Here is a 22,410-nt window from a genome sequence, read left to right as displayed (position 1 = left end):
TGGATTTGGGTCATGTGGTTTACTGAAATTAGGAGGGCTTTGGATACACAAGGAGAAGTGGAAATTATCTATATGTGTTTACCATGTAGTGTGTTTGAAGTCATCCAGTAAGAGAAGATGTTTCTTCACACTTGAAGATGACCTTATTTCCTACCTTTATTTAAAAAAAAAAAAAAGGATTGAACTTTCTCTGGAATCATCTTTCTCTAAAAGGTTATCAACAAATGGATGCAGAACAGAGTACATCTCTCCCTTCATGGCTAAAAATTATTCCACTGATTTTGGTCCCTACCAAATGAAAATATAATAATAGTGGTGATGACAAGGAATCCCAGGTCTCCTCCCGCCTGCCAGAAGTTAATAATTATTTCATTTGTATTTTATTTTTCTTTTTTTCCTTTTAGAGACTGAGTCTCGCTCTGTCACCCAGGCAGGAGTGCAGTGGCGCAATCTCGGCTCACTGCAACCTCCACCTCCTGGGTTCAAGTGATTCTCCTGCCTCAGCCTCCCAAGTAGCTGGGATTACAGGCACTTGCCACCACCACCAGCTAATTTTATTTTATTTTATTTTATTTTATTTTATTTTATTTTATTTTATTTTATTTTTTTATTTTTAGTAGAGATGGGGTTTCACCATGTTGGCCAGGCTGATTTCAAACTCCTGACCTCAAGTGATCCACCCGCCTCAGCCTCCCAAAGTGTTGGGATAACAGGCATGAACCACCGTGCCCAGCCTTCATTTGTATTTTCATTTAATTTTCTTGGAACTTTTAAGTCTTCCCATACCCTTCATAAGAGTGCCTCTTAATACATATTTCTTACATAGAAAAACCTAAGATAATTTTATTTCATTGTCATCCCTGGAGGCATCCTTTCTGGGGGCCTCTAACCTGTTCTAATCTGGACACACTCAGCTTGCTACATAGCTGCTGTTTTATTTTTCTTGGGTTCTTGTTATTTACATGTTTCTCCCAGGACTGATTTTTACTTTCTCATGTTTTTTCTCCCATTTTCCATCTCTGTGCGTTTATCTTTTTTGATAAAGTCTCGCTCTGTCTCCTGGGCTGGAATGTAGCTAGGACTACAGGCATGTGCCACCATGCCTGGCTAATTTAAATTTTTTTTTTTTTTTTTAAGACAGGTGTCTTTTTTTTTAAGACATTACCCAGGCTGCCCTCAGAATCCTGAGCTCAAGCGATCTTCCCACCTTGGCCTCCCAAAGTGTTGGGATTATAGGCACGAGCCACTGCACCTTGCCCGTTTTATCTTTTCTATGGGGCATTTTCTCAGTTTTACCTCCAGTCCTTCTATTGGGCTTCTCCTCTTAGAAACAGGGTCTTGCTCTGTCACCCAGGCTGGAGTGCAGTGGTGTGATGGTAACTCACTGTATTCTTGAACTCCTGAGCTCAAATGATTGTCCTGCCTAGGCTTCCCTAAATGTTGGGTATTACAGGCATGAGCTACCACACCCGGCCATGTTGAGCTTTTAATATGTGCTATCTTATATCAAACGTCTGTGAGTCCTTATTTTGTTCTTTTAAGTATTTTTTATAGCCTTTTATTCTTGTTTCATTGAATACAGCATCTTATCTCTCTAAGGATATTACTTACTGATAGCTTCTTAAAAAGCCAACTCCTATTTTCCTGTTCTCTTATTTCTATTTCTGCTGAATTATTTTTGTTTGTTTTTGTCTTTGGCTTTTATGTTAGAAGTTTATGTCAAATGTTAGGTAATTCTGGGCTGTTTGTTCCTATTTACAAATAAGGCACTGAAAAGCTGATTGGAGATTCTGGTATGTGCAGCACCTTGATGGACTTTCCTGTAATCGTTTCTGGCTGGGTTGTTCTGTTGGGGACGTCCACCCCCCACCCCTGCCCCAATTTGTTGGTACCTACCTATAGGTGTGTTTTCTTGTCAAGCTGGTTGGCTTCCCCACAGGATAATGTGCCAGTCTGGTTTGGCTTCTTCAGACAGGGAATGTTCAATTTTCTGCTGTGTTGAGGGAGAGTGAATTGCCTAACTGCGTAGAGTGCAGGAGGCAATTTGGAGTCTTACTGCTTCTTTTTACAGCCTTTCAGCCAGTCTTCCTCTGTTGGAGAGACTCAGCACGTCCAGTTTCTGAGCCTTCTTTATGAATCTGCCTGTTTCTGAGCTCCTTTACTTAGATTTTAATTTATTGGATCTGTTACATTGGTTCTCATTATTTATCTGCTTTTCAGATTTTAAAAAATCTGTTCTGTTTTCTTTGTCCTTATGGGTTTATGCTGTGTGTGTGTGTGTGTGTGTGTGTGTGTGTGTGTGTGTGTATAAATTGTCATTTTGGTGGGGGTTTTAGGAAGTAAATATGTGTTTTATTTCTATGCTTAACCAAAGGCCTACTTAATTTTTAAGAAGTAATTCTGGCCGGGTGCAGTGGCTCACGCCTGTAATCCCAGCACTTTGGGAGGCCAAGTTGGGTGGATTACGAGGTCAGGAGTTCGAGACCAGCCTGACCAACATGGTGAAACCCTGTCTCTACTAAAAATACAAAAATTAGCCAGGCATGGTGGCAGGTGCCTATAATCCCAACTACTCAGGAGGCCGAGGCAGGAGAATCACTTGAACCTGGGAAGTGGAGGTTACAGTGAGCTGAGATCGTGCCATTGCACTCCAGCCTGGGTGACAGAGTGAGGCCCTCTCTCCAAAATAAATAAATAAATAAAAAGGTAATTCTGAGGCCAGGCACGGTGGCTCATGCCTGTAATCCCAGCACTTTGGGAAGCCGAGGTGGGTGGATCGCTTGAGGCCAGGAGTTCAAGACCAGCCTGGCCAATACGGTGAAATCCCATCTCTACTAAAAATACAAAAAATTAACCGGGCATCGTAGCTTGAACCTGGGAGGCAGAGGTTGCAGTGGGCTGAGAGTGTGCCACTGCATTTCAGCCTGGGTGAAAGACTGAGACACCGTCTCAACAACAAAAAAAGAAGTAATTTTGCATTTGATGTTTTTATTCTCCTTTTTAATACTGTTAGCGATTTACATTTTTATTTGCAACAGCAGAATTTAATCCCATCAAGTTAATTTTATGTAGCTACTATGTGTTTGTATTCCATTTAGTATACTGGATATTTATAACTATTATCTAAAAACAAGAATCCTCAGCTAGGTTCTATTTTCATGCAACAGCAAAGGCGCCAGCAGAGGGAGTTGATGAAAGCTCTCCAGCAGCAGCAGCAGCAGCAACAGCAGAAACTGTCAGGTTGGGGGAATGTCAGCAAACCTTCAGGTACCACGAAATCTCTTCTGGAGATCCAGCAGGAAGAGGCCAGGCAAATGCAAAAGCAGCAGCAGCAGCAGCAGCAGCACCAGCAACCAAACAGAGCTCGTAACAATACGGTGTGTGCATTTTCCTAAGCTGTCGTTTTATGGACTAGTATTATCTTTTCTGACTGTCTTTTTATCTTTTTAACATGATTAACGATAATCATTTTTCTCTTTTTCTTTAACAGCATTCCAACCTGCACACCAGCATTGGGAATTCTGTTTGGGGCTCTATAAATACTGGTCCTCCTAACCAGTGGGCATCTGACCTAGTCAGTAGTATTTGGAGTAATGCTGACACTAAAAACTCCAACATGGGATTCTGGGATGATGCAGTTAAAGAGGTGGGACCTAGGAATTCAACAAATAAAAATAAAAACAACGCCAGTCTCAGGTAGGGCTCAAAATGACCACACCTATGCACCTTGGTTGGTTGGGAGGTGAGGATGGAGGAAGTTTGATGTTGGGTGGGCAGGAAAAGGTAGTTATTTAGTTTTTACTTACCGTTTTCATCTGTGTTCAAGCACATGCAGTCATAATTATGGTGATTGCTTTCTTCCCCATAGAAACATATTCGTATTATTTCTTGGGGCTCCTTCTGCTGAGCACTTATTCTATCGCCTAGCGCATGGTAACCACTTAATAAATATTAGGAATAGTATAATGTTTTTGTTGTGTTGTTGAACATTTCTCCAAGGTATTCTTTAGATACCTTAGCATTTTTCCTAAATTTGTATTTTTAAGTGATTCATACTATTAATATGAGTATTATAAAATACCTCTGTAATGACCTTAAACCTATTTATTTTTATAAGTTAGTTACATTTTCATCTTCATCTTTCTTTCCTCAGTATACAGTGTTGTTGAACGAGCATGGGTTTTAGTGTTAAATACATGAACTCAAATCCCAGCACTACCACTTATTAGCTGTGTGACCTTGGGCAAGAGGGAACCTCTTTGGGCCTCAGTTCCCTCATCGGTAAAATGAAGATAATAATAACAACTTTATGCATGTAATTGCAAAGATTAAATGAATACATGATAAGTAGTAAGTGCCTGGCACATAGTAACTACTTAATAAATGGTAGTGTTGTCAGATTGTTTCTTCTTGATTTAGGGCCTAACATATGAATATAGGACAATAAATTTTTGTTAGTTTATTGAGCATCTTTGCCAGGCACTGTGCTATAGGCCTTCTCATACAATATCTATTACTTATGATAACCCAAAAAAGTGTTAGTACCATTTTACAGATGAGGAGACTGAGGCTTAGTAAAATTAAACAACTTACCTAAGGACACATAGGAAGAATTTCATCCTTTTTTCTAAATAGATGCCCTTTATCCAGAAATTAAGATATATTAACTGAGACTAGATGTTAAGGGTATATCCAATCCAAATATTTGAATTTTTTTCTTTTTTGGAGCCAAGCATTGGATTACTGGACATCCATCCAGTGTTGCCAAGACATTATTTATGGTGTTGTGCTATAATCATATAGTAACAGTTTCTGGGAATATAATATCGCCCTATTGTTTTGCTTTAGTAAATCTGTAGGTGTGTCTAACCGGCAGAATAAGAAAGTAGAAGAAGAAGAAAAGTTGCTGAAGCTCTTTCAGGGAGTAAATAAAGCCCAAGATGGATTTACCCAGTGGTGTGAACAGATGCTTCATGCCCTTAATACGGCAAATAACTTGGATGGTAAGAATTGGGGAGGGAAACCCGGCATGTGGAATGACAGAGCAGGACCCACAGAGAGGCTGGCAAATTTGAACAGTGGTCCAGAAGTCAAAAGATGAAATCTAAGGAGATCAACTCCTGCACCTGCCGTGGGAACTTGACTCTTTAATAGTATTACTTGTGAGAAAAGTCTAGTAATACTAAACTCAAATAGGTTATTGGTGGTTGTCAAAAATTAAATGCCGTCTTAGACTGCCTTAATGATACACAGGACAGAGGAGGTCTTAGTTCCATACTGTTCATTTTATGGGGAACATTGCCAGCTATGTCAGGTTAAAAAAAAAGTAACTGTCATGCTGGAGACAAAGGTCAACCTGGACAGGTGATGGCTGAGGTGATGTGACATCATTCCCTTTCTACGTTTTGGGGAGGGAGTGGGAATTGTGATAAAGCAAGTACACTTATTTTGTGTGAGGTAAAACTAGGACCAATGTGCAGAAGTGAAAAGGCTTTGGCACAGTTTAGAGAAAAACTTGCTGATGGTTAGCTGTTTACAAACAGAACTGTCTCCCATCCCTGAATGTTTGAAGAGAGACTGGTCATGTCAGGATTCCCATAACTAACAGGCTGAGTTGATTAGTCCACCTCTGATACCCTGTCTAAAACCAAGAAACTGTGAAAAACAGCAGTAAAGGATTTAAAGGGTTCCTTTGCAGCAGTGTAACAATATCTAATGATTTACAGAGAAAACAATTTTAAATAACAGTAATGGCTGCCATGCATTAAGCACCTACCATGTGCTAGGCACGCTCTTGAAGTTAACATGTAGTATCCCAGTTATTTGATTAGCAGTGATTTTTGAAGATACCTTTACAAGATAGGTGATATTATCCCCATTTTATAAATTAGGAAACAGAGGCTCAGAATGGTTAAATAACTCATCAAGGTCACACAGCCAGCAAATTTCGGAGTCAGGTTTTAAACCCATGTTTGTCTAACTCTGATACTCATGCTTTTCTCCTATAACACACACTGCTTACATTTTCCATTTGATTTCTCTCTAAGAAAAATCTCAGTGGATTGAAAGTTCCAGGAGGATATAGCTGTTTTCTTTAGTATATGTTGTAGTGCCTGGCACACATCATAGGAGTTAATAAATACTTATTGAATTTGGGGATTTTTAAGGAAAGAATGAATCCCCAAATTACTTCAGCCTTAGTCAAATAACTGTTTCAGTCAGTGTAACATTCAGTGAAATTAAACATGTGATATGGGTGTTATGATCATAGTGTTTTTTTCATTTCTGTAGGGTAGATTAAAGAATATTTAAACACAATTGCTGCATACTTATCAAGTTGCTGTCGTTAATGTTTGATTAGGTATAAAGATATATTAAAAATGGAAACTGATTTTTATATGTTCTCTTTCATTATTTCATTGTTACCCTTGTCTTCTCCCCTCCCATTTTGCAGTTCCCACATTTGTTTCTTTCCTGAAAGAAGTAGAATCTCCTTATGAGGTCCATGATTATATCAGGGCCTATTTGGGAGATACTTCTGAGGCCAAGGAGTTTGCCAAGCAGTTCCTTGAGCGCCGTGCCAAACAGAAAGCCAACCAGCAGCGGCAGCAGCAGCAGCAGCAGCAGCAGCCACAGCAACAGCCACCACAGCAGCCACAGCAGCAGCCGCAACAGCAGCCGCAGCAGCAGGTATAAAGTAGTGTAGTGTATGCAGTACCTCTGAGGATTAATACCTTTAGATGTTGAGTAACCCAAGAAATACAAAGGTACCATTTTTGTATATCCAGTAACCATGCTTTTAAAAATGTGTAGACTTCATATTTTCAAATTATTTGTCCAGATACCTTTGTGTATCTCCCAAATAGCAAGTTACGACCATTCATTTTACACTAGGTTTACCAGTTGCATTTTTCTTGGTTCGTATTTGTGTCATAGTTAGATTGCACATTTCAACGTGTCAAACCCATAGATCTGGTTTTGAAAAGTTAAAACTTAAAATGTTGAATTCTCCTGTGTTCAGGATGCACTGTACTCAGTACTGACAACACTGCAGCATGCCAGATACTTCATGTTGCTGGGGATGTAAAAGATACAGCAATGATTCTCATTATTCACAGTAGTTATATTCTGTAAAGTCCCCATGAACACTGAATTTGAGCAAATACTGAACCATTGCTCCTAGGGGATATATAGGGTTAGGTTCCCATAAACCTCTAGTCACAACATTTTCCTCACCTGATCAGTACATAATCTTGTTTTGTGTGTGTGTCTTTTTAAAGACACCTCATTTCATATATGTTGATTCATTAATATTGAGTTCACAACCAATAGCACTACTATTCCTGCCCAAATGAAGCTTATCCAGCACACATATTTTCTTCCTAAGGCACCTCACAGCCTTCCTGTACTTAGGAACACCAACCAGTTCCTCAGCACTATAGTTGAGGGCCACTTTAAACAGTGAAATCTGGTGGCTCATGCCTGTAATCCCAGCAGTTTGGGAGGCCGAGGTGGGTGGATCATGAGGTCAGTAGTTCAAGACCAGCTTGGCCAACATGGTGAAATACCGTCTCTACAAAAAATACAAAAATTAGCCAGGCATGGTGATGTGCTCTTATGGTCCCAGCTACTCAGGAGGCTGAGGCAGGAGAATTGCTTGAACCTGGGAGGCAGAGGTTGCAGTGAGCCAAGATCTCACCACAGTACTCCAGCCTGGGTGACAGAGTGAGACTCTGCCTCAAAAAAAAAAAAAAAAAAAAAAAAAAAGTGAAATCATTAATAAAAAGCGCAAAAATTTGGAAAACATGGCACTTTAGACCACAAAAAGAGCACTTGTTGGCAGTATTGAGAACTGTAATAAGAAGGCATTGTTTCCTTATTCTATCTTGACTGGGAATATACGCCTTTAGCATCTCACGTTTTTTGCTCTGAGTATGTGTATTTCTAGAATGACCATAAAAGCACTACAAGTATTCATTTTGGGGTTACAAATACATTTTAACAAGTAGGTGAATTCACAAATACAGAATCTGTGAGAATCAATTGTACAAGTTTTCTGAAAGACAAGTTGGCAAGGCTTATGGAAGGGCGTAAAGATATTCATATCCTTTCCTCCTGTAATTGTTTTTCTAGAGAGAATCAGTATTCATTATGGGTCACTTCCAGTGAGGATGTGGAAGATACAGAGAAGTACAAGGCATTTAACATCCAACTGGGTAATGGGCTAACAGGCATAAATTGAAGGAAAGTGAAAGATGTAAACACTGAAACACTAGGAAAGTATTTTATTTATTTGTTTTTTTTAGACGAAGTGTCACTCTGTTGCCCAGGCTGGAGTGCAGTGGCACGATCTCTGCTCACTGCAACCTCCAACTCCCAGGTTCAAATGATTGTCCTTTCTCAGCCTCCCGAGTAGCTGGGACTACAGGCACACACCACCATGCGTGGCTAATTTTTTGTATTTTTAGTAGAGATGGGGTTTAACTATGTTGGCCAGGCTGGTCTTGAATTCCCGACCTCATGATCCGCCTGCCTCAGCCTCCCAAAGTGCTGGGATTACAGGCATGCGCTACCACGCCCAGCCCTAGGAAAAATACTTTAAGGAGAAGGCATCATATAGCAATATAGAAGACTGTTTGCATTTGTGAAATGGCTCCACTGTAGGCTAAAACAGGAAGGTGGAAGCCCAGTAAGCACGTGCACCCATGGGCACACGCATACACACATGCTCACACCAGGTTTGTCCTTCCACAGAGCTTTTTCCACTTCTCCCCCACTACTACCACCTGTGCCTTCAACTGGCTCATTGGCTAATAAGAGGCATGAAGGGCTAGTAGGCAATTTCACAGTGTAACCAGTTGGTAGAAAGTATACAAACAGTATTTTGGGGTCAGATCCTTTCTGGGATTGCTGATAGGAATAAGGTACACGACTTTAACTTTGGTAGTATGCCACCCCTGTCCTCTCTGTCCTGGGGCCCAGGGAACAAAGAGGTTTTCTGCTCTTAGTTAGGTGAGAGATGTATATTGCTAGGGTGCAGTGATCTGCTCATGATTATTTACAGTATTCATTTCCTAATGTTTGGTACAGACTCTGTATATACCAGAGAAGTTCTGCCATCACAGCAGGGTAGAAACCCAGAGTTAGCCAGGACAGGCTTTGTGGAGGCACTGAGCCCTGAGTGGGATGTCTCAGTCTAAATAGAGGAGAATGGTGGCTCAGTGGCCTGCTCTTGGTTTTATTATTAGAACATGTGATGATAAGCTTTTTGTTTTTCTGCTTTTAAGCTTGTACTTGATTAGGTGAGGACAAGCCAAACATTTTCCTAAGGTGAGCCAAGTCTGAATCTGCTGCGTAATCTCAGTCATGCTGCTTATTTCGCAGGACTCTGTGTGGGGGATGAACCACAGTACACTCCATTCAGTATTTCAGACCAATCAAAGCAACAACCAACAATCCAATTTTGAGGCTGTGCAGAGTGGCAAGAAGAAGAAAAAGCAGAAGATGGTCCGAGCAGATCCCAGTTTATTAGGTGAGCACAGTCTTAAAGTCTTAGCTGAGTGTTGGAGGAGTGCAGGTGATACCAGTTATCCTGTGTGAGTCTCTATGGAGCATTGTTTTTCAAGAAGGAAAATAATTCTTTTTATCAATAACTAATGTTTTAACTGGTTCAAAATAATTAGCCAGTATTTACTGGGCGTTTCAGTGCAGGAGCTGTGCCTCATCTAATTAACAACTTATATTGTATGGTGCTTTAAAGTATTGTTTCATATTTAATATGAATTTCCCTGGAGGACCTTTAGTAATTTAGTTGGAAAATGATGCTAATAATGGATGGTACTAAAAGTATGTTAAAAACTTAAATGCTTATTTGTATTGAAAGCAGACCATTAATCCGATCAGGTGTTCCAAGAAGAGAACCAATATGTGTTTGTAATCACTCTATATATCATATATATCATATAATTACTTTGCATTATGAGGTGACATCCCAGTTTTACCAGTAATGAGTAGACCAAGGCGCAGAGATTCAGAACATTTCCCAGTGTTACATAGCTTTCTGCTATGGGAGGCTGGGCTTTCAGGACAGGCCTGTTTTCTTTCCACCCTTCTGTGTTACCCACGGCTATTTTTGTCTGTCTTTATGGACCATGCAAGGCAGGCTTGGGCACAGTGGTTCATTTTGGGAAGCTGAGGTGGGTGGGTCACTTGAGGCCAGGAGTTTGAGACCAGCTGGGATAACATAATGAGACCATATCCCTACAAAAAATTTTAAAAATAGGCATGGTGGTGCACACCTTTAGTCTCAGCTACTTGGGAGAATGAGGCAGGGGGATTCCTTGACCAGGAGTTAAAGGCTGCAGTGAACTGTGATCATGCCACTGCACTCTAGCTTCTTGGAAAAGGTGACATCTGAATTTGGGCTTTGAAAGAATGGCAGAAAGGATGGGGAATACTGCTTCAGGAATAACACAGTATAGGCTGCCCATGTTTTTTGCAATAGTGAAACTAACTTTTTTTTTTCTTTTTCTTTGAGATGGAGTCTCACTGTTGCTCAGGCTGGAGTGTAGTGGCGTGATCTCAGCTCACTGCAACCTCTGCCTCCTGGGTTCAAGTGATTCTCTTGCCTCAGCTTCTTAAGTAGCTGAGACTAACAGGCACATGCCGCCACACCCGGCTAATTTTTGTATTTTTAGTAGAGATGGGGTTTTGCCATGTTGGCCAGGCTGGTCTTGAACTCCTGACTTCAGGTGATCTGCCCGCCTTGGCCTCCCAGAGTGCAATAGAATATATTCGCAAAGATGGAAGTTCCGGTTGTTGTCCTGTCAGGAGGGCAGAACAGTGAGGAGGCTGCTAGACTAGGTAAAAGATACCAGTGACTTGGAATAGGGTTTTGGTAGTGGGGATGAAAAGGAGTTAGATGGATTTCAGAAATGTAGGGGATAGAATTAACTGGACAAGAAGAGTGGAAAGGTCTCAGGCTTGGGGAGCAGGATGGATGGATGGTGTTGCCATTTGCTGTGAAATGGTAAGCGGTGGAACATGGAACAGGCTGAGGGGAATTGAGTGTTGACTGGGTTGAGTTTGAAGTCCCTATGGGACATCATGAAGAGCCTGAGACCCCACACAGTGAGAGGCAGGCAGTAACCTACTGTGCCCTTGGTAGGATTCTCTCTTTCCCTCAGAGCCTTCCGGCCCTGGTGAAAACAACATGACAGTAAAACCTAACTTTCAGGACTGTCCTTTAGAATTGGTGCCTAAAGCCAGATGCAGTAACTCAACGCCTGTAATCCCAGATCTTTGGGAGGCTGAGGCGTGTGGATCACTTGAGGTCAGGAGTTAGAGACCAGCCTGGCCAACATGGGGAAACCCCGTCTCTAGTAAAAATACAAAATTAGCTGGGCATGGTAGTGGGCACCTATAATCGCAGCTACTCGGGAGGCTGAGGCAGGAGAATCACTTGAGCCTGGGAGGTGGAGGTTGCAGTGAGCTGAGATCACGCCACTACACTCCAGCCTGTGCAACAGAGTGCGACTCCATCTCAAAAAAATAATAATTTAAAAATAATAATATTTAAAATATTTTAAAATAATAGTAATAAAGAATTGGTGCCTGAAAGCTGGGTTTGGGAGCTTGTAGATCTGGTGTGATTCTGTTTTCGTCTGCTTATCTCAAAAGTTGATGTTAAGGATGGATGGAGCAGCCTGAAATTTTTTCCAATTTGTATTGAAATAGGTGAATAGATTTTAAAACATTCCTTAAATTCTAACTGTGGTTTCTAGCTAAGAATCTTTCGGACTTGAGGATAAGCTGTTAAGGAAAAGGTTGCTCTGAAAATGAAGTCAGACCATTTGGACTTAAATATTCCCTTGGATCTCATCTTCTATTTATAGATCTAAGAAAGGAAGGGACTTTAAAAACCTCACTATAAGGGTGGGAGATAGGTCATCCTAGGAGTAGAGTTTAAGGAATCCATATACCTTGAAGGGGAAGAAAAACAAATGTTGAACAAAGTATTGAGGATACTCACTGAGTTTATGAAAATTATTGCTCACCTAAACCTCAGTCTGGAAATTCCTCTCATAATTGCTCATTTTTGTCCTGTACTTACTCATTTCATTTTCACTTATTATTTTTTAATTTACATATTTCATATAATTTGTATACTGAGAAAAAATTATCCATTAGCTACACATTCCCCATGCATAAAATGGGAAAATGGGAAGTCTTCATTGAAAAAGCAGTCACTGATGGAAAGAGAATTTTGCTTCTAAACAAACCAGCTGAGGGGGGCCACAACCTCATTTTATTTACCAATATTCTCCAATATCTCCTATCTCCAATAGCCTTCCTCTTTTTTTCCCTTTTTTTTTGAGACAGGAGTCTTGCTCTGTCGCCAGACTGGAGCGCAGTGGCGCAGTCTTAGCTCACGGCAAACTCCCTCTCCTGGGTTCAAGTGATTTCCCCTGCCTCAGCCTCCCAAGTAGCTGGGACTACAGGTGCATGCCACCACGCCAGCTAATTTTTGTATTTTGGTAGAGACGGGGTTTCACCATGTTGACTAGGATGGTCTTGATCTCCTGACCTCATGATCTGCCCACCTTGGCCTCCCAAAGTGCTGGGATTACAAAGGTGAGCCACCACGCCCGGCTGGCTTCCTCTTTTTAGAGCTCTTCTGGTGGTCATTGTGAATCAGCAGCCTGCACTCGGATGTGATAAACACACAATACAGTTTCCCCCAGACTTTCCTTATAAGGACAACTTCACAAATCTTAAAGAACTCATGTGAGTGAGACTATGCTCTGAACCTCACAGAATATCATCTTTAGAGCCAGGCATAGTGGATTGAATCCTTGTTTGTGTTGCTTTGGGTTTCATGGTACCCAGAACTTTCCCTTACATCAAATGGCTGAATTTGATAAAGAATGGCATTCAGCCAATGGATGAATGCATACCTTGCCAGTTTTTTAAATGACAGTTGAATGAGAATGTCTGTTTGCTAAAAGCCTAGACTGATAATTAACATATTAATCAACTTTTTTTGGCCACAGACTTTTCCCTTCCTGTCTTTGCATGAGTAAAATTAATTTAGCTTTTAAATTATACTTCCACTTCTTTTGCATGTAGTTCATTATTGCCTTTTATCACATTTTATCTGTTTTTAAGATATACATGAAGTCAATGAAAAGCCTGCCTCAGAATAGAGTAATATTTTATTTCACAGACTGTTTGGCCTTTAGGTTCTTGTACTTGCCTAATTAACTGTTACTTTAAAAACATAAATATTAGGGCCAGGCACGGTGGCTCATGCCTGTAATCCCAGCACTTTGGGAGGCCAGCTTGGGCAGATTGCTTGAATCCAGGAGTTGGGGACCAGCCTGGGCTACATGCCGAAACCCTGTCTCTACAAAAATTACAAAAATGACTTGGGTGTGGTGGCACATGCTTGTAGTTCCAGCTACTGGGGAGGCTGAGGTGGGAGGATCGCTTCAGCCAGGGAGATGGAAGTTGCAGTGAGCCAAGATCGCACCACTGCACTCCAGCCTGGGTGACAGAGTGAGACCCTGTCTTTAAAAATACATATATATATATATATTATATAAAAACACTAAGGCTTTCATTATTTTCAAGGAGGAAGAAAAAGACTGTGTTATTGAAACACAGTTGATGGGGTCAAACTCAGGATGGGGTTTGGAATCCTAGCCTCTCCCTGTGTTTGGTCTTGTAAGCAATTTGTACCACAACTTTTTTGGTTGATAAATAGGCATGTTTGTTTTTTTGAATCATGATATTTTTGAGTCAGTTAATTAAGGTATTTTTATGTAAGGCATTTTTGTTTGTTACTGTTACATTTCAAATGTGTATTTATTTGAAAACTTGAATTTTAAAAAACAAGAGGCTGCAGAAAACCCAGCTAATATTAACAGAACTGCTTTTAGAATAAGGACATTGCCTGTTTACTTTTTGGTATTCAAATAGCTAAAACAATTTGGGATTTTATTCAAGGTAGAGGAACTGGAACATTTTTGGGGAGTCAGTCAGTTTAAAGAGGCATTGTTCATCATAATTTTTATCAACCTTCAATTATAGAAGTTTTGGAAAAATTACATACATGTGACCATTGGGCATTTGGCATTAGATTTTCATTTTTTCTTTTCCTTTTTTTGAGACAAGGTCTCACTCTATTGCCCAGGCTGGAGTGCAGTGATGTGTTCTCAGCTCACTGCCTCCTGGGTTCAAGCGATTCTCGTGCCTCAGCTTCCCGGCTGGGATTTCAGGCATGCAGCATCACGCCCAGCTAATTTTTTGTATTTTGAGTAGAGACAGGTTTTTGCCATGTTGACCAGTCTGATCTCGAACTCCTGGCCTCAAGTAATCCACCCACCGCGCCCAGCCAGCATTAGGTTTTCAACTGTCTGTTGTGTTTGTGAGTACTGCTTATTGCCTTCAATGGGTATGCTAGTACTGCTTTTTCTAAACCAAATTCTATTTTGGTTAATCAGATATTACTAACTGAAATCCTTTCCTTTGCAGATATATTTACAGTAGATCGAGTTAGAGTACTTTAGTCTTCTTGCTTTGTCTACTCTGGGAAAGAGAATATGCGAGGACTCTAAGGATCTTATAGTGTGTCTTCCCTGGAGCCTCTCACCCTGAGTGTCAAAAGCTCTGGGCCAGAACTTTCATAAAGTTTTTGACTGGTGGGAAGAAGTATTTCCATTAAAGTGGGTTGAGGTTTAAAGGGGTATTAATCCCACTCAGATTTCAAAGTTATATGATCAAGTAGTTACAAAGAACTTAGTGTGTACAACCCTCCATGGTAACCCGCCTGCCCACTCCCATTTCTTTTAAGGTAGACCTCCTGCATGAACTTTCCCCCAGGGCCTGCCCAGCCTGTCCTTGATACATACTCACGTCCTATTATTTTCTCTGATTCTCTAAAGCAGTGGTTTGCAGGGTTTTTTTTGTTTTGAGACAGAGTCTCGCTCTGTCGCCCAGGCTGGAGTGAAGTGGCGCGATCCTGGCTCACTGCAAGCTCTGTCGCCCAGGTTCAAGCAATTATTCTGCCTCAGCCTCCCAAGTAGCTGGGACTACAGGCACCCACCACCACACCCAGCTAATTTTCTTCGTATTTTTAGTAGAGACGGGGTTTCACCATGTTAGCCAGGATGGTCTTGATCTCCTGACCTCGTGATCCGCCTGCCTCAGCCTCCCAGAGTGCTGGGATTAAGGCATGAGCCACCGCGCCCGGCCTGCAGTTCTTTTTAATTGGTGCGATGTTATTTTGTTTTATTTTCCTTCCTAATTAAGTTATATCAGAACCCTAAGAAAATAAAGAATTTCTCTCATTGGAAGAACAGAAAGCTACTGCTGTGACCTTTATCTTTATTTTGTCTTATACTTCTTGGTATGCTCAAAAACAAAAGACTGGCCAGGCGCGGTGGCTCACGCCTGTAATCCCAGTACTTTGAGAGGCCGAGGCAGGTGGATCATTTGAGGTCAGGAGTTCAAGACCAGACTGGCTAACACAGTGAAACCCTATCTCTACTAAAAATACAAAAAAATGAGCCGGGCATGGTGGCATGTGCCTGTAATCCAGCTACTTGGGAGGTAAGGTATGAGAATTGCTTGAAACCAGGAGGTGGAGGTTACAGTGAGCTGAGATCACGCCACTGCACTCCAGCCTGGACAAACGAACACAGACTTACATTCCAGCTCACTGCCTAGAATTTGAGCAACTTGGTTGCCTGAGTGTGGTCACTCATAGCCAGTTTTTTTTTTTTTTTTTTTTTTTTTTTTTTTTTTTTGTTTTTTTTTTTTGCAGGATTTTCAGTCAATGCATCATCGGAGCGACTCAACATGGGTGAAATCGAGACGTTGGATGACTACTGAGCACCTGCCAGTGGACTGGCCATCCCTCTCCTGTCTGCCGACTATGGAGTCTCCACCTTTGGACACAACACTTACTCACCATTTACTCTTTTTATCACTCTGCAACAAATCACAGAACCGATCATCTCAGGCTTTTTCTTCTGGCCCTTTGTGTCCAAGATTCTTTAATCCATTTTTGTTGGTGAACATCTCAGACTATAGATAAGTGGACTGGACCCTGTGTCTTGCGGGTGGCAGTTGGGATTACTCCCCACCAAGGCTGATTTTAGGCAGCATGTGTTCACTGTGCTGTGATTTCATCTACTGTCTCCCAGAAAGTGTGTTGGGATCGGCCATTAGCAGCTTGCTTTCTCTTGTCACTTTTTTTTCTTCTATTTTTTTTCTTCTTCTTTTTCCCCCTATCAGGGCAAGAGGTCTAACTGGTGCAATCATGAAGAGAGTTAATGGTTAACAGACATTGGCCAGTAACAAAACACCCCATGGACTGTGACTCGAGTATCCAGCAGGCAGTCAGAGCTCTCCTGGTCTAAAAGTTGCATTGCCACTGCTAACTTTGGGATTGCATCAGAGAGGCCCTGAGTGGGGTTGAGATGAGGTTGGATTGGTTTGATGTTACACACTCCTCACCTGTTCTTTCTGAGCGTCCTTTCTCTGAAAGGATTTGTGTTTTTCTTCGTTAGATAGTGACTTCTGAGCAAGCTGATCTCCCCTGGCATACTCCAACCTGATTGGACAAAGGAAACTGTATGGCCTGGGAGAGAGACTATTCTTAATTTTTCTTTCTTACAAAAACTGATTTTTCCCATAAATATTTTTACTTCAGAGGACTAGGACCATTTTGTTTTGGGCCCTTCTGCTGAAAATTTGTCTCGTTTAAGAGGCAGCTAGGATCTTTACCATATGTATGAATTTGTATAATTTCGTTTTTGGATAGGGATAAACTTTTGCTTCCGATAAAAGCCTGGAATTTCATCTGGTCCTCAGAGCATTGCGTGTGTGTCTTGCTGTAGCCTGGAAAAGGTTTTGTGTAAAGATTCTGGGATGGCAAGTTGCTTGCCTTTTCTGAAAAGAGAACATACAGAACCTGTCCATCTTTAAGACCTTCATCCATGGAATCTACTATACAGGAGGATGCAGTGGGCTGGAGGGGATGGGCAAAAACGGGAGTGGGAAGCCTGGCCTGGCTTCTGGTCATGGCCTCCTAATACCTTTCACTTCAAGTAGAAATGTACTCAAGCCCTATTTATAAACAAATACTCTTCCTGCCTCCACCAGACCCCTACAGAACATCACCTGGAATTGCCAGTCACACTGGGTTGGAGTCATTGGGCAGCTGTGCCTGTGCGAGAGGTGCTGTGGTCTGGGCAGCCCCTGGAAAAGCACCTTTACTTCCTGTCATTGTTGCCTGAAGAAGGCTGGAGTTGCTCTGAGGGCAGTTTGGGTTTGGAGTATTATATTTGGCTTCTATTTTTATTATTTTGGATCACCAGTCTCCCTATCCCTTCTTGCCTCCCTCCCTTCTAAACATGTATAATAGCTATACAGAGACTGCTACAAAATTGTATATAGTTTTTGGATCAAATAGCATGAGGGGAGAGGAAACCATTAAAAATTTGGGCTCCTACTCTCCTTTGCTTTGTAAATTCAAAAGTGGGGGGTGGGTAAGAGGGATAGTTAAAATGTTTACAAAACTTTAGGCTCCCTCGGAACTTTTGCCAGTGTGGAGGAAAATAAAAAAGAAGTTAAATAAAACCTGATTGTATGCTATCTGAGTGCACCTCTTGTACTCACCTTTATGGAGGGTGAGTTCTGCACTAAACTGTTCCTCTTGGTACCATGGAAAAGCTCCAAGCACCCAAGACATGGAGGCAACCATGGCTTCTTTCTCTGCCAGACCACATAGCACTGGCTGGTTCTGTATTTGAGAATGTAGAGGTCAAGGCAGATGTCGGTAAGTTTGACCAAGTATCTTTTTTCTTTTGACTGTCCCTTTCTGCTACCATGTGGATCAGCTCCTGCCCTCATGCCACAGACACACCCCCTCTGAACACACGCCTCCAGAGCTTGCCCACACCTTCCCAACTAGACTCTGTGTGTGTATTCAGGAAAAATGAAAATAAATTTTAAAAAATTGGGAGTGGAATGGGCAGATAAGGGGGAACAAAGTCATTTTGGTCACAGAACATCCATTTGCTTAACCAAGGAGACTTGCTTCTATCTGAAGAATTTCCCACTTAGTAGAAATAAACCACTCTTCCTTGGGAATGTTTGTTTCTCTCTCTCTCAGTTCTTCTCTCTTTCATATTCTCATTTGCTCATCCTTTCACTTAGAGCCACTGTTTTCTCATCCCATTCTATTAACTTATTTCCAAGTTCTCCTAACTCTTCCTGAGTTTTGAAGTATTTATTTTGTACACTCTTTGCTTCCAGTTTTTTGTTTGGTTGACTTTTTTGGAGATGGGGTCTTGTGTTGTTGCCCATGCTGGTCTCAAACCCCTGGGCTCAAGTGATCCTCTCACCTCAGCCTCCTGAGTATCTAGGACTACAGGTGTGTGCCACCATGCCCAGCTCCAGTTTTGTTGGTTGATTTGTTTAAATTCAGAGATGTAAGAACATCCCAGACAAGATAGTTTGATTATGGAGACCGTCTGCAAGCAGATTGGTGTGCTGGTGGCTGCTGTGCATAACAAATTCCCTCCAGATTGGCTTACAACAGCCCTTCATTCTGTGGATCAGGAATTTGGATAGGGCTCAGCTGGGTGGTTCTTCTCCTGGGGTCTTCTTTGGTTGTGGTCAGATGTTTTCTGGGGCAGCATTCCTATGAAGGCTTAATGAATTAGGGCAAGCTGTCCAAGATGGCTCACTCATGTAATGATAGTTGGCGTTGGCTGTAGGCTGGGAACTCAGCTGGGTTGATGACTGGAGGAGCTATGTGTGTCCTCTCCAGAATAGCAGCTTCAGAGGAGTTGAACTTGTTAAGTGGTGATTGGCTTCCCCCAGAGAACCAGGCAGAAGCTGTGTTACCTTTTTTGAGCTCTTAGCTCAGGAGTCACATAGAGTCACTTCTGTGACACTTTATTCCATCAGAGTAGTCACAAACCCACTCAGATTCAAGAGAAGGGAGTATGGGCCTCTCACTGCAACCCCCCTTGATGAAAGGAGTGGCAAGGTCACATTGGAGAAGAGCATGTGGGATGGGAGATATTATAGCCATTTTGGGGAAATATCTGCATAAAATGAGTTTATGCATACATGAAGGACTTTTATTTTCATTGGCTTTAAGTTGAGGGTTTTTGTTTTTGTTTTGGAGATGGGTTCTTACTTTGTTGCCCAGGCTGGTCTCAAACCCCTGGGCTCAAGTGGTCCTGCTGCCTCAGCCTCTCAAGTAGCTGGGACTACAGCTATGTGCCAGTGCACCCAGCTTGTTTTTTTAAATTTTAGGATAGATAATGGTACTTCTAGCTTTATTTAAATAATTTTTTTAGGGAAACCATTGTATTTATACATGCATATATTTTTATATATACAAATATGTATATAAAAGTATATGTTTTACATTTTCAATATATATATAATATATACATATATGTTATATACGTATATATATTGCATCCTACTTTAAAATTCACTGATAAGAAAATTGGTAATTTTGTAAAAAATGCCCAACTGTGCATTATTAATAAAAGTATGTGAATGACTCTAATTAAACAGAAGTGATTCTTTGAAGTGAACGTATTTCTATACTTCCAATATGTGACTTAGACCATTTTCAACAGAGTAGCAGGCAAGCGCATTCTACAGGGAGTAAAGTACAACCAGAGCACATTCCAAATGGAAGTTGACTTTATAGTTGATGAGTTTCTTAGAATACAAAAGCCCAGCTATGAAGGGTGAGTTTGGTCCTGCATGAGTTCAGTCTCTGGTGAGGAAGCTGCAATGCTTTCTAGGACCCTGGAGAGTCTGAGAACCTTGAAGCAGCCAGATGTGTGATACTTATTTGCAGGTGTTGCCTGAGAACGATGGACACGTATAGCTTTTGGTAGTGCTGGTTCTGGCCTGGAAGCCTAAAACTTTCAAGAGGACAGTTTCCCTCCAAAGAATTTATCAGTGGGAATGTTTTGCAACAGAAGTATCAACCATAGCAGTGGGGCACCACATGGGAGAAACAGCACATAGATGCTGGGAAGGAAGAAGTGGGCTCTTTACCTAATAGCTGATCTTCGACCTAAAAGCTGTCATTGCGTTCCCTTTCATTGCTGCCAAAGTGATGACATCCTGGAGATGGAACTCACAATCACCTTCACACTTGGTTCAGTCCACCTGATCATAAGAAGCAGAGACATCACCTCTTAAGGACTGTTTATTGTCCCCCAATTGTAGGAGTAGAAGGTTAGTTTCCCTTGGCAGCAAATTGCCTTTTTATTCGAATTTCTCCTTTAGCATGAGGCATGCTCCTGGGAATGGTCAGTGGGTCAGTATTGGGTTTGGTTGCATCTGACAGAAAATAAAAAGCAGTAACAATAAAATTGCTTATTTTCAAGTGAACTAGGTCGTTGGTCCAAGGCTTGTGGGGTGGCCCAGGGACCCAGATTCTTTCTGTTTCAGCATCCTGATTGTGGCTTGCTTCTTCTGACTTATGATCCAAGGTGACTGTTACAGCACCAGGCATCATGCCTATATTCCAGCAGGAGGAAGGAGTGGGGTGAGGCAAACAGCACACCTCCCTGCTCAGCCCTGTTTAAGGAGCTTTTTGGGGAGCCCTATCCAACATCTTAAGTCTTACCAGCCAGAATGTAAATACATAACTACAGTTGTAGACGTTTTGGGATTTTAGTTGAGTGCTTTCATCCCCAAATGTCATTGGGATCCTGTTACTGAGAAATTGGGAAAACGGATGCTACATTGGCAGTTGCAGTCTCTACCACATCCTTTGCAGTCTTCTGTTTTAAAGTGGGCAACGTGGGATAGTTTGTGCACGCTAATCATGAGATAAGAGTCTTCCTGGGTACGCTAGTTTTGCCTGTGGACTGAGGATCTTAGGCTTTCCCAATGAGGGGACTCAGTAAGCTCTGGTTTCTGTTTCTGTGCAGTCAGGGACCCAGAGCAGGTGCCAGTGACCCAACCTTACTGTGTATTTTATTTCCTAATTCTACATAGCATCTGGGGTTTTTTTTGTTTTGTTTTTTGTTTTGTTTTGAGACAGTTTCACTCTGTCACCCAGGCTGGAGTGCAATGGCTCGATCTTGGCTCACTGCAACCTCCACCTCCCAGGTTCAAGGGATTCTCCTGCCTCAGCTTCACAAGTAGCTGGGATTACAGGCGCCCACCACCATGCCTGGCTAAATTTTGTATTTTTAGTAGAGACAGGGTTCACCATGTTGACCAGGCTGGTTTCAAACTCCTGACCTCAGGTGATCCACCCGCCTTGGCCTCCCAAAGTGCTAGGATTACAGGCGTGAGCCACCACGCCCGGCCTGGGGTTTGTTTAAGTACCCTATGGAGTGAACCTGGGACTGGTTTTGTGCATGGGAGCCCTGGAATCAAAACTGTCAGATTTGCATGTTGATCAGTTACTTGGGGCAAGTTTCTGTCGGTATTTTTCTCCCATCTGTGAAACGAGAACTATCAGGGAGTTGTGATCAATAAAATTGTTATTACATAGTACGTTCCCAGCACAGAAATGCTTGACAAGGCTGGGAGCAGTGGCTAACATCTGTAATCCCAGCACTTTGGGAGGCCAAGGCGGGTGGATCACCTAAGGTCAGGAGTTTGAGACCAGCCTGGCCAGCAAGGAGAAACCCTGTCTCTACTAAAAAATTGCAAAAATTAGCCGGGCTTGGTGGCACCGCTTATAATCCCAGCTACTCAGGAGGCTGAGGCAGGAGACCAGGAGGTGGAGGTTGCAGTGAGCAGAGATCGTGCCATTGCACTCTAGCCTGGGCAACAAAGCGAGACTCTGAAGAAAAAAAAAAAAAGCTTGACAAATACTTTTTTTTTTTCTTTCCTTTTTTTTGAGACAGAGTTTTACTCTGTCGCCCAGGCTGGAGTGCACTGGTGCGATCTCGGCTGACTGCAACCTCCACCTCCGAGGTTCAAGCCATTCTCCTGCCTCTGCCTCCCAAGTAGCTGGGATTGCAGGCATGTGCCACCACGCCCGGCTAATTTTTGTATTTTTGGTAGAGATGGTGTTTCACCATGTTGGCCAGGCTGGTCTTGAATTCCCAGCCTCAGGTGATAAGCCTGCCTCGGCCTCCCAGAGTGCTGGGATTACAGGCGTGAGCCACCAGGCCCGGCGACAAATACTACTTGTAGGCCATTTTGCAAGTGAGAAGGGCGTTCATGGGCACATATGTAGATGCAGTAGAGCATATGAAATCAGAGTAAACACCTTCTTAGATGTCTTATAATTAGTGCAAAGAAGTAACCCTTAGGCAGTGTGGTATAGGTTCCAGGAGGCTGCATGTAAGTACTAGCCTCATTATTAACCAATTTTTTTCTGTCCTGTCTCTGGTCCTC

At 42.0% G+C, this 22,410-nt stretch overlaps 2 protein-coding genes across 6 annotated transcripts in view; both read left to right on the top strand.

The window, feature by feature from the left end:
• GIGYF2 (GRB10 interacting GYF protein 2) overlaps positions 1-17,646 on the top strand; it is a 164,053-nt gene extending 146,407 nt beyond the window's left edge. For all 5 annotated transcript variants that reach the window (XM_050751556.1, XM_050751557.1, XM_050751558.1 and 2 more), the window contains 6 exons: positions 3,168-3,377; positions 3,491-3,696; positions 4,849-5,003; positions 6,455-6,690; positions 9,385-9,532; positions 15,827-17,646. In XM_050751556.1, coding sequence (XP_050607513.1) covers positions 3,168-3,377; positions 3,491-3,696; positions 4,849-5,003; positions 6,455-6,690; positions 9,385-9,532; positions 15,827-15,894 — 1,023 coding nt within the window. In that variant the 3' untranslated portion in view covers positions 15,895-17,646. The remainder of the gene's footprint in view (positions 1-3,167; positions 3,378-3,490; positions 3,697-4,848; positions 5,004-6,454; positions 6,691-9,384; positions 9,533-15,826) is intronic.
• DGKD (diacylglycerol kinase delta) overlaps positions 1-22,410 on the top strand; it is a 681,592-nt gene that overhangs the window by 29,343 nt on the left and 629,839 nt on the right. The gene's annotated exons all lie outside the window — the stretch shown is intronic.

The sequence above is a fragment of the Macaca thibetana genome, chromosome 12 (genome assembly GCF_024542745.1).
Source record: "Macaca thibetana thibetana isolate TM-01 chromosome 12, ASM2454274v1, whole genome shotgun sequence".
NCBI lineage: Eukaryota > Metazoa > Chordata > Mammalia > Primates > Cercopithecidae > Macaca > Macaca thibetana.
This window is presented reverse-complemented; position numbering and strand designations above follow the sequence as displayed.